This window comes from Tetrao urogallus (genome assembly GCF_951394365.1).
Source record: "Tetrao urogallus genome assembly, chromosome: 2".
Taxonomy (NCBI): domain Eukaryota; kingdom Metazoa; phylum Chordata; class Aves; order Galliformes; family Phasianidae; genus Tetrao; species Tetrao urogallus.
In genome coordinates, this window is record NC_136814.1 from 17,554,953 (window position 1) to 17,567,591 (window position 12,639).

At 39.9% G+C, this 12,639-nt stretch overlaps 1 protein-coding gene across 1 annotated transcript; it reads left to right on the forward strand.

The window, feature by feature from the left end:
- Positions 1-2,532: 2,532 nt before the first annotated feature.
- On the forward strand, positions 2,533-12,437 carry TAF1A (TATA-box binding protein associated factor, RNA polymerase I subunit A; the record flags this gene model as incomplete). Its single annotated transcript, XM_079532504.1, has 10 exons — positions 2,533-2,611; positions 2,897-3,066; positions 4,334-4,447; positions 5,619-5,817; positions 6,600-6,730; positions 7,570-7,728; positions 8,785-8,851; positions 10,041-10,161; positions 11,282-11,442; positions 12,316-12,437. 10 exons carry the CDS (start codon positions 2,533-2,535, stop codon positions 12,435-12,437), a joined length of 1,323 nt encoding a protein of 440 aa, XP_079388630.1.
- Positions 12,438-12,639: the final 202 nt, after the last annotated feature.

Below are 12,639 nucleotides of genomic sequence, written 5' to 3' on the forward strand. Positions count from 1 at the left end.
AGCAGCTCAAGTGACAGAATGCCCACAGATATTCTCTCAGGCCTAGCACAGTATCGTGGATGTAGCATGCAGTACTGCTGATGGCCTCCCCAGGATTTTGCTGACTTTCTTTGCATTTCATAGCCTGTAAAAAGAGATGGTACCTATTAGCCATTGCTAATACTGTCTGCTGAAAACTCTAAGAAAGACTGATTTATAAAATTCTGATGGCAGTTGTATCGGTTTGCAACCAGTTTGAGTTGTTTGCTGCACTTCTCCTGAGAAGTATCTCAAAAGAACATGTACCTCCTAATGTAACCTTAAAAACACACAGAAATTGTATCAAGGAATAAGAGCATACAAACGTAGCAAACTTAAAAGACTGTAAAACACTACTGTATATGAAAGTAAGTATATTCCAGTTATATTTTATGATGACTGAAGAATGAAAGACAAACCAGTTTTCCTTTAACATTAATTTCCTTGTGCCTTAATTCCTAGCCTGGTCTCCAGCTCCACTTGCTTGTGAAGACAGAGCTGTTCAACACTGTCGGTACAAGGTTATCAAGCTTATCCACATTAAAAGACCAAGATAAAAGGTAACGGTGTCCGTAGTCATAAAGACAAGGGCCAGAAAGGGAGATGTGAAAAGAAACAACATTACATACTTCTTGCATAAGTCATTATTTTTATTGTGCAATGAGTACCTTGCAGTCAATAGGTGTACATGACTTTAATCACTACAACCATGAAGCATTCCCTACGTCTTCAATTACTTGATTGCAACAATGTACCCATAGCTTCTTCTAATGCAGGACGTAAGAGAAATATTTCACATCATTTTAGATATTTCAGGCAAAAGTTATTTCAGCCTTCAACACAAATCATAGAAATGCATGTATTCCAATAAGAGAGTTCACTTATGTGCAGAGAATGTAAAGTTTTGTATGTGTTTACACTTAGAAAATAGTTTTTCTGCTTTAAAGTATGACCACATTAATAATTAGTAGTTATTAACAAGATCAACTGGCATCGTTCACATAAGAATCAACAAAAGTTCATTCATGTATGACACAAGATAAAAGTACATAAAAAGTAACAAGTCAAATGCGAGTACTCTTGTAGGCAAATTTAGGACTTCAAGAAATAAATTGGGGCAAGCAAGATAGTGAAACTAGGATACTGATGTAATGAGAACAGAAATGTTGTGGGATGTGACACCACACTTTGTTATCAACACTGATCAGTGAGACACTCATAGGAGGGACAAATTGTAAAGAACAGACAAGGATATCATCAGTAAAGAACCTGTACCACAGACCAGAGACAGTTTTTGGTCATGTTAACTATCAGCAAATAATACCAAATACTTAAGAACTGAAATTCTTGTCAAAAACTAGAACACAAGATTAATTAAAAAAAAAGAAAAAAAAAGCTGTACAGGGACACTTCTTTGAAGCAGCCCCCAGATCTATTAAATGTCATAAAGAAATGATACTAAGAGTGTTGAGACACTACAAGCAGCTGCTCTGCAACATACGTTTTCCCCTTGACAACTGTCACTGATCACGGATGAACCAGAACACCAGAGGAGATGAACCCATAAACTGAGTCAGGTCATTACTTACTCATCCCAGATAGGTGAGTTTTCATGGAAAAACAAAAAAACAGAATCAAGCAACCAACAATGAAACCAAGTTGCATTCTTACTTGGAAAACATCCCCAAGAACTCCACCATGGTCAGTAGCTGAACAAGTGAACAAAACAAGTTCTACCACAAAGGTGCAAGCAACATTGTAGAGCTGATGCAAACAGATCCCTAAGATCCAGGCACTGCGTGAAGGCACGGGCACTGCTATTACTCTACAATACAGAACGTATTACCAGAGTCAGGGGCAGACTGTGGTAATACAGGAGGGAATGGCTACAAATGAAAAGAGAGGAAGTTTATGTTAGATGTTAGGAGGAAATTCTTCATTCAAAGGGCGGTGAGGCCCTGGCACAGCTGCCCATAGAGCTGTGGTGCCCCATCGCTGGAGGTGCTCCAGGCCAGGTAGGATGAGGCCCTGGGCAGCTGAGTTGGGGGCAGCCCTGCCCATGGCTGGGGGTTGGGGCTGGGTGGGCTTTGAGGTCCCCTCCAACCCAATCCATCGCAAACTAACAAAAAATCAATATAGAAAACGGAAAAAGTGACTTCAGGATCTAATCAACCATTATTTTTAGAGTAACCTTTGCACCAGGCACGACCCTGCACTCCCTCGGCAGGAACTCGGAGGGCGGCAGAACCCCGCTCCCTTTCCCTCACGACGACGGAGCGCCACGATGCCCTCAGCGCGCAGGCGCAAAAGACGATCCGCTCCCAACATGGCCGCTGCTCTGCGCCACGCCTTACAGAGCGCATGCGCTTTCTCCCGGCCTTCTCCACATAACTGGCAGCTGAGGCCCGCCCCCTTCCCGCCAGACTCAAAAATGGCCGCCGCCCTCAGGCGCCGTTTGGTGTAGTTACAAAAGTGGTTTGTTGTCTTGCCGCTCCGGCTGCTCGCTGTGGGGCCATGGATGGTCCCCAGGTGGGGAGTGCCCTGCAGCCGGCCCTGCACCTGCCCTTCCTGCCGCGGCACCTCTACCGAGCGGGTAAGGATGGCGGGAACCCCTCACGGCCGGCCTGTCGCCCTCGCTGAGGCGAGTGGGGGCCCCGGCGCGGCCGTTGTGCTGTTCCCGCTCCGTGTTTCCAGTCTCTTTCGCCCCTGCGGAAAATGGGTGTGCTTAGCTTCTAAACCATGTAGCTTACCGTTATCTTCTGTAGTGGCTGAGAGAGCTCCTGGAAGAGGGGTAATGGAAGTAGCAGGCAGGTTGTTACCTGGTAAAAGCTCTGATTCCTGGGTTTAGCTGATTTTTTTCGTGTTTTGCTTCGTTTAGCGTCTTCCAATGAGCGCAGGTTAAACTTCTGGAGGAGCAAGGAGTTGTGTTTGAATTACATCCAGGATGCACTGCTGCAGAAGCAGTGGAAGAGAGCTGCGGAGTTCCTGACCTCCTACATCGAGTCACTGGAGAAAGACTTCTCTACAGAATACATGGGGCCATCAGAGGTAAGTCTGTGTCCCTTAGCACAGTTCTGCAGTTGATAAGATACTTGCAAGAAGTGCCTATAGTATTTTAGGGCTATTATTTTCTTTAACTATTCATAAGCTTAATTAAAAAATATATATGTAACTTGAAAAGTTAAGAAACATTCATAAGTTAAAACTAGCTCATTTAAAAAAAGAAAATTAATGATAGAGGCATTGGGGCTTCTAAAAACAGTTAAGAAACCATTGGATGGTATGTGGCAGGAGGAACACCGATCTTCATCATTAATAGTGCTGAAGGCAGCCTGCTGTCCATTAAATGTCTCTCAGGCTACCTTTACACAAGTATGCCTTTGTGCTGGGAGGTTAACTGATCTTGCTGGAGCCTGGATTTTGCTGAGATCTCCCTCTCAGGGCTGCTGTGGATCTATAGTGCTCTCTGATGTATCTTTTCTGGCTGTACTTCTGAAAAGTTCTCTAGGCTTACAGCCTGGTGTGTTGTGGGTTTTTTGGTCATTCTTGCTTTTTGTTTGTTTGCTTTTTCAATTTATTTACGGAGGTCAATAGCACAACAGATGAAAACTTGGCTTAAGATAAGTTAATTCTATCAGTAGCGTATCTACAGAAATTGTTCTTCATGTAGTCTTCTGAAATGGAGAAGCAGTGAATATGTTTGCAACTGGCATGCCATCAATCAGAATCTGAAAGCCAGTGGCTCACTGAATTCTGTGCTAGCTCTTCCAGTACTTTGAAAACTCCTAAGCAGGTACTGAGCTAGAAGCAGCAGGAAGGGAATCAAATGATGTTGGTAAATGAACTGATTTGATTACCTTCTGCATGCAGGCCTTGAAAACAAATTATGTTGACAGAGGAGCTACATCTGATTGGGAACAATTTTTATTGCTAAATTTAAGAATTGTGTGTGTTACATCACAGTGGGAACAAGTAAAAGGGAAGCAGAAATTTTCAATAACTTTGAAGCATATTGTTTTTACTAAGAAGAGAGGTAACAAATATGGTTTTCATAAGCTTTGCTGATGCGCTGTATTTATGATGAGCAGTTGTGAAGCACACATGGAATGTCAGTTTAAAAAAGAAACAACAAAACTCTAGATTAATGTGTGTAACTGTAACAGTAGACAGCACAATACTTTCTATTTGCAGTGCAGATGTACATTTTATTCATATGTTACAGTAATTACAGGCTTGATAAATCTGTGTAATATGGTGACTGCTCCCACTTTCGTACTAAAGTTTTTTTGTATCTTTTTTTCCCCCATATCAATAGGTGATTTGGAGAATAGGAACAGAAATTCTGTGTAATCATTCCCCCAGGAACATAAGAGAATTCAACTCTTTCATAGAACAGATGAAAACTTTAGGAGTAAAAAGGTATTTGAAGGTGAGTGTACTTAATGCAGTCTTGATGGTTTTTCCACACATTTACCTGAACGTCTATCTGAGTGCTACTGCTTCTGAAAGCTCTCTTGAAATATCACTGGTGATAGTGTCAAAAAAGATAGTGCAACTGAGTGACCAGTTGCGTGATGTTTCAAGGGCTGTTCCATAGCTGACCACATCTCATTTGGATGATACATTTTCATCTGCTTTCAGTAATGCTTAGATTCTTTAATTACTCTTCAAACTGTTAGATTCATTTTCATACATGCCCCATTAATGGCTAATTATACCTGTGAAGTCTTGTTTTCAGTCCTTAATTTGACCCCTGTGCTCCTGGTCAAACAGCTGTAATTAAACTTTGCTCGCTTTTCAAGTAGCTAATTTGTGTATAAAATAGAAAAGCTTATTCTGGGGACACCTGTGTCACTCAGAACCCAGTTCTTTTCCAATGATGATTTATTCAAACTTATATTGTTTTGGTTTCCTTGGCTGTTTCTGATTTCTGATGTTTCTATCTTTCAGTCTGTTGTATTTGTTCAAAGTCCTCCAACACTAGTTCCATACAGGAGTTTGCTAACTGAAAGCTTAGACTCTCATCCAGTACCTAATCAATATGATAGTGTGGTTGGGCGTTCTTTTTTTTTAGGTGTTCGGCAGTTGCATAACAAACAAACTGAGTGTAACCTACTAGGTTTCTTCAGGTCTAGCATTCATTTCTAGCTCTTCTGAAATAGATTCAGCACTTAATAATGACAAGTGAGGTTTTGGGCCATGTGCTTTCAGCTGCCTTGATAATAAGTACAGCTGAAATTTACTACCTGACTGATGACTTTCACCCATGCAGATTTCAAGAACCTTACAATAATCTTTCTCCACCATCTTCAAACAGCAAAAAGTTACTTAAGTTCTTGGTGCCCACTTCAGTCTTCTAGTGACACTTGCTTTCTCCCATTCTTGCTTTTTGCCAAAGTTCTCTATGAATATGCAGTTTGAATAAAACAATGTGTAAAACCTGCTTCTAATAAAAATATTTTGCTATGTTTGCGTTTTTTATTTTGATGTCAGTAATGAGTGTCTCTTCCCTTTCACTTCCTTGCAGATGTTTGCTATATTATTGAGATTCTTTCCATTTATGATGTGAAATACTGTGGTATGGACTGCTTGAATTGCAGGTTTGTTTAGAGCATGCCTTTCACCTCCTTTGTAATGGACGGATAGATGAAGCTTACCAAAACCTGTTGCTGGCAGAGAGTTGGAGGTTTGGAGAACGAACAGTTGCTCAGGATAAAGAAATGAAGCTGATTCAGGCTTACAGGGGACTGCTGGACTACTATAGCTGGTCCAATCAGAAGAACATACTGTTGGAGTATGGTAAGTCCAAATTCTGCTTTTGTATTGAGCTGTAGACTTATTCTTGCAGGCATCACTGTTTGTTGCAGTCATATTTCCACATAGGCTGCTCTTCTGTCTGAATTTACATATGAAGGCACTAAAAGGAAGTACTAGTCTTCAAAAGCTTTGGGTTTTGATGGTATACAGATAATCCTGCAACAATGGTGGTGCCAAAATAGAATACTAACATGCACTTTTCTAGAGTCCTGGAATACTGTTCTGAAACAAAGCAGTGTTTTCACCCTGAATCATAATTCCTGTATTCAGCATCACTCAATTCTTGTATAATTCCTGTACTCAGCATCACCTAAAACAATCATCAAAGGCATGTTTTCATCTATATCAGTGACTTCTTTATACTGCTGCTAGAACTTTTAGAGCTAACAAAAGCCACCCAAACTTGAGTTTTCCTAATTTTTTTTATTGAAAGGTGAAGATGCAGAGGTTGCCACTTGGATGTGGCATCTAATTCAGCATACACCTGCTGGCTGCGTGGCTGAATCTCTACTTGTTTATTTGACAAGATAAACAGACTTTATACTGGTATCTTAGAACACTGCCCATCATGAGTTTGGTTGTAAGTTGGGATACAGAGCAATGCAAATCTCTTGTTCCAGTACTGGTGGATCTGAGGCCTTTTTTCTTGAAAAGCTTTGACTGGAGCCCTTGCTTTGCAAGATGTGATCACCTTGTAGATACACCACTTCAAGATATTTCTGAGCTAATAAAGCTAACTATGGCATTCCTTCGTGTTTTCACAGAGAAGGATGGAGTTGAAGACTTGTCTGTTGAACAGGAAATGCACGGTTCCTTTCGGAAGGCAGCAGTGAACTTAAAGGAGATCATTAAAGTACCTGGAGTCTGGGATCTCTTTGTGAAACCTTATGTGGATGTAAGAGTGTATTTTTATAGGTCTCTTCCTTTTGTCTCTTTTGTTTCTTTGTCTCATTTTCATTTAAATGCAAGTCTGCAGTTCAGCTGTGTGTGGATGACAAGCAGTTTTAAAAACAACATATGTAATGATATCCCACTAGCTTTGATTTAGGTATGTTTGTGGGACCGTAGGGCCTGCATAGTGTACAAAAAGAGCTTTATCTGTGGGCTGCCAAGAAAAAGAGACATCCAACTTGCACATTCTGTTTTCCTGGTGCTAGCAGAGAAATTGGAGCACAGCTGCTTTGTTTAAATTCCTGAAAGCAAGTTGTCTTTTTGGCAGGGCAATGTTTTTCCTGGTGGCACTAAATCTTGAACACCAAACATGCAGTCTTTTTTTTTTTTTTTTTTTTTTTTTTTTTTAAAATATCTACTTACAAATTTTAACTAATAAATAAAGTTAATCTTAAAATTGAGAAGATTTACTCTCAGTGCAGGCGAGCTCTGACTTCTTTGAGTGTTTCTTATGGAATTTTACTAGGTGCTGACAGCTGCCAAGTTCTCTGAGTTCTCTTCAAAGACGTGGCAGTCTGCTTCAATTTTTTTTTTTCCAGTGAGGAATGATGATAATTCTTTAACGAGCAAGGAAGTGCAAATGTGATTTTCTTCTGTAGCTGCTTCTATGTGTCAATTTTTAGCTACCTATGTTAAAGGTAACCAGTAAAATTAAAATACTCCAGTGTAACTCGCATCCAGTTTGCTATGGTGCTGTTGGATAGTTCTGTAGCAGCCTAGAATGAACTGTAAGAAGTTTAATTGCTAACATGAAGCAAACTAATGACAAGCTTAACTTCTTAGCTGTTGGAATTCTATGGAGACCACCAAGAAGCTCGTGAAGTATTAACGGATTATGCTTACAACTCAAAGTTTCCTGCAAATCCCAATGCTCATGTTTACCTCTATCAGTTCTTAAAGAGACATGGTGCACCAAAGAAATCACTGATATCTGCACTCAAGGTATATATAACACTGTAAATGCAGTCTGTGGTTGTTCACTTTGCATGGTGCTATGATGGTTCAGTTGTCTCCTGTTGTAGTATTTGCCTTACTGTATTTTTTTGTGGGAAGCAAAGGGTTGGGAAGGGTGTTATAACAGGTGGAGCAAATAGTGTATCTTACTGTCTTTGCTGTCACTGAGAAACTGATGCATCAAAAGTTCAGTAAACAAGCTCCAATCAATTTTTCATGGCTCAGGAAGTACATGTATATAAACATGCATTGATTTCCATTGTAGTTTGATCTTTATTGAATAAACGATTAGGTGCTTGCTTTTCTCACATGCCAATTCTGTCCAGCAGTTAGTTTTGTTGTTCTCAGTAAGCCGTGAACTTAAGGTTCAGTAGGAGTTTACTTCTGGCTGTCAGGAAAAGCCCTGCTGCGTCGTGGCCCTTTGTGTAGCTGCTTTTAGATTCCCTCTTTTGTTGCCCTTGCGTGCTGATAACTTTTCCAGCAATGTTTTTGAATCTCTTTTGCCACTTGATGGCACTAAAATGCTTTTGTTTGGGCAAATGGTTTCAAAACAGCTTCATAAGTTTAGACTTAGATGGCAGCCTGTATATATAAAGTTTCATCTTCTCAGTATTTTTTTTTTTAGCATTAATTTTATAGACTTAATTTTATCTTATAAGATAGTGGCAGATCTGAGAACTGGTCTGATACATCCTGCAAATGCACAGAGCAATAGATGGGAGCTTAGAACAGGTGTAGGAATGAAAGAATGTAGCTTTCTAAAAAAGACAGTGGTATGGGCTGCTCCTGGGAATGTTGCATTTGTTGCAGGGTTTTTCAGTAGTCATGAGGGCATTTTATGTGCTGTGTCACCGAGCAGTGTTACAGATGTGCAAATTAGCTCTTGATAGTCATTCTTGGTATCAAGGCAATTGGGTTACCTGATTGCACAGCTTTCCTAAGGCACCAAAGAGCTCTGAAGACATTGCTGCTTTGGATTCGGTAGAAACATTTGGAAGCTTTCACATTATTTCAATGTATGTTTTGGGTGTTGGTTTTTTCCAGATCTTGCATGATATTGTTCCCTGTCATGAACTAATGATACATTTTAATACTATGCTTCAAAAATCAAGTAAGTCTTTAAATATATTTGCTCTTTTATGCTTAATCTAGAATATAATTGTTCTACAGCCTTCTTTTACTGAAGTAGTTGTACTTATTAAAAGAAAAATCCCAGCCTGACTTTCTGATCCCAGAAACATTCAATGCAGACAAGTAGGTATTTACAGGCTCGTGTGAACAAATACCTGTCAGAGCTCAAAGGCTGACCAAGCAGTAGGTCGTAATGCACGGTCAGGACCTCAAAAATGATTTGTTTGGAGGTGCACTAGTCTGAATGCTAGTTTCACTACTTCCAAGGAACGCTGTTCTATATGCTAAACTCAGTATTTGCGTTTGGAGGGGCCTTTTCTCTTTTGTGGAAGAGTTGAAATGGATTTATGCATTGGTTTGTTATGTATTGAAAGAATAGCATCTACTGGTGAGTTTTATCTTCAAGCTGGTGGAAAAAAGTCTTCTCATTTGGAGACTGCTTTTCCATGCTGATCCATTGCTTTCCAAAATGGGCATCTTCTTGCAACCTGGTATGTAAGTCTGCAGATAGAATGTCTGGGAATCAAAATTATTCTGTTCTGTTGTTCCTCTATATGAAAAATAAAAATCCCTTTTGGCTGATACTTCCCTTTTTCTGTTCACACATGACTCATTTGTTAAATTCTTGTAGCTCTTGAGAGCAATCTGATTTTTGGAGTAATAATTTACACTGGTAAATATTTCCAGCTTTTACCTTCTGTGGTAGGTTGTTTTTAAGAACACCTTTGGTATAGTAGCTGCTGTTGTGAAATGCCTGTTCTATTCATGTCAGTCCAATTTCTTTGTTTTGATATCTCAGGACTTGAAACGTTCCAGGGCACTGTGTTCTCTTCCCATAGGAAGAACGTGTTGAACAACAGCACTGGCTGGAAGCAGTGATTATAACAGCAGCATCTGTTGTAAGCAAGGCAGTGTGGGATAAGTGAGTGGTCTTGTGTGCCTCTTTGAGTCAGCAGCATTTAAGGAGGGTCTCTGCTGTGAATTGTGCTCTAGACCCATGAACACTTCCTTAACTTTCTCTCTTGGAAGAGGCAGAAAGCAGTGGGGGGAGCCCTCAGTAATAGGGAAAGCAGCAGTATGTGGGAAGGAAGTTTGGAGAATATTTTGTTACTTACTAGTGAGTTCAGATTAATCCAGCTAATTCATTAATCAGCCTAATCTCTTTCCAGAGAAACGGAAAAGACGTCGACTGGGGCTAGAAGTTATCTTTGCAGTCTTGGATTATGCTGGCTGGAAGAAAAATGTAAAAGCATGGAGTTGCTTGGCAAGACAGGTGAAACAAATTGTAATGTAAGTGTAACTGATGTAAAGTGCTAAGAAAGGAATTTGTGTGTCAAATCTCCACCTCTGGACAGTTGACAAAGTGATTCTTTTGTAACCTTTGTCTTTCACGCTGGTAGGTGGAATACTGGGCTGGCATGTACTGAGTTCTGTGGCTGTGCTTGGCTGCAGGGTGCTTTCTGTGGCAGGCTAGAAGAAATTATTACTAAGGGCAATTCTTAGATTTTCACTGTAATCATTAGCTGAAAAAGGTTTTTACCAGGTCGTGTTTATGCAGAAAATGCTGTTCAAATGTCTGGATAACATTTACTGCCTGTCACTGTTCTCCTTCTTCCAGGAGAAAAACAATGGTTTGGTCTTTGCTGTTAAACATACATTGGCTGTAACAGGTTTGGGCATCAGTGGACTGCAAAGGGGTCACGGTGTGTTGTGTTCTCCTTTGTTGGTAACTTACAGAATACAATGTATTCTTAACAGCTAAGTCAGATGCCTGGGGATTGATACCTACTTGCTTATGTGTTCAGAGGAGGATTCTGATTTCAGAAGGAGCCCCATCTCCAGGCAATCCATGCCCAGAACATCTCTAATGTCTGGGTTTGTGTTTTTTTTTTTTTTTTTTTTTTAAAAAAAAGAGGTTTTAATGTTTTTTAAGCCCTGCATATTTATGGTGAATCAATTCAGTACTGTTTGACCATTTTGCTATTTTATTGCTGCAACTACCTATGCACAAGGTCCAGAAGTTAATGGGTTAAAACCGGGAATGTTGTTGCATACGGTTAGGAAAAATGGTACAATGCTTGAACTTTGCAGTTTTGTTTTTGAGGACACAGCTTCAGAATACCTTGAAATACAGGGCATTGTGGTCACTTCCCTGGTGTATAGATTGTTTTCATTTCTGACATACTGTAAGGTCTTCAGTGCCTAAGATAATGGGATAAGGTAAGTATTTGCAATACAGTAGTGTTTGATTATGCATAGATTAACCCAAAGTTTTCTTTAAATACTGCTGCTTAAATTCTTCAGTCTGCAGTGTAGTGTCAAAGTCTGCTAGCATACCAAGCTGATTGTAAAACTCAGTGCCTCCTCTTCACTACTTCATCTCCATTTTTCTTGTTTTACCTTTTTGCAGTTCTGAGAAGCATCTTGACTGGATTAAGCAGGAGTGGAACTCCAGGAAGGACTGGTGGCCAGCCTTCCATTTTAGCCGCTACTTAGCAAAGAGCAATTGGCAGGAAAATGAAAGCCTTTCGTATGAAAAAGCTCTGGTGGCTGGAGTTCTTCTAGGAAAGGGTAATACTAAATGTTCTTTCTCACTACATACACTAGAAATAACATCTAGTTCTAGCCCTAATGAGATAAGATGCATCTGTTCTGCTCCCTGGAAGAAATGCTGTTTCTTTCTTCTAGGGAAGATTGTGGTCTTTGAAGTTAAATGGGAGAAAAACGTTTAAAACAGTTTGATGTTCCTCTCTAAGAGACCTAGCTTGTATAACTTGCCTTCTCCTGGGTTTGAGTTCAATTTTACTTGGCCTTGTTGAGCAGTCACAATACCACAGACTCTGTTTATAACCTTGAAACCACAATTTCAAAAATATACAGCAGGATCCTGAGTGAATGTTGTGAGGGATACAGAAAGTTTGCTCTCTGGGCTACAGTCTAAGCAGTGTCTTAGCAAATACTGAGGATTAGGTGGTCCTTAAGGATCTTGTGAGTGATATAACATAGAAAAGAGGAGGAAGGAGGTCTTGAGTGAAATTAGTGACAGTTCAAGAAAAAAGTGAAAGTCAGGACTTTTGAGGTAGAATTCATTGAAATGTTGCTGAAACCAGTTAGAACGTCTGACCAGGAAGTGGTGACAAAATTAAGAATGAGAATATGGTGTGAGAGCATAATTTATCTGTAAGTTTGGGCCTTCAGTTAGTTAGAAGATTTCTTTCCATTCTTTTAACTTCCAGACTCTGTAGAACAGTTTCTTGTGTTGAAAGCCTGTTCAGCTCTCAGTAATTTGGTGCTGCAGTTATGTTGGTAACGTGCATGTCTTGGATTGTTTTATTGCCTTCTGAAATAGAGAACTTGCATACTTGCATGTTACTTAAAAAGTAGAAATGTTTTGTTTGCTTGCATTGTGGTGAAGCTGACATTACTTTTTCTTCTCTTGCTTAGATTGCAAGTACTTTAAATACGTGTCGCACCATGGCTGCAAAGCTCAGGTGAAAAGGTTTCGGACACTCAAGAAGTTTGTGAATAAGCACAGCAGTGCCTACCTGAGCATATCTGGTCTTTGAGATTCCTCTGTACAGCTGTGATTAAAAGGTGTCCTCAAGGGTCTTGCTGCATTTTTTTCCCCTTGTGAAACTGGCTTTTGTATTGGCATTAGTCTAAAATCTGCTCTAAAGAGAAACTGTCAACTCAGTAGATTTTTTTTTTTTTTCTGTTAAAAGCACTAGGTTTGTATTTATTTCATAATAAAATTATGTAAATCAGTGG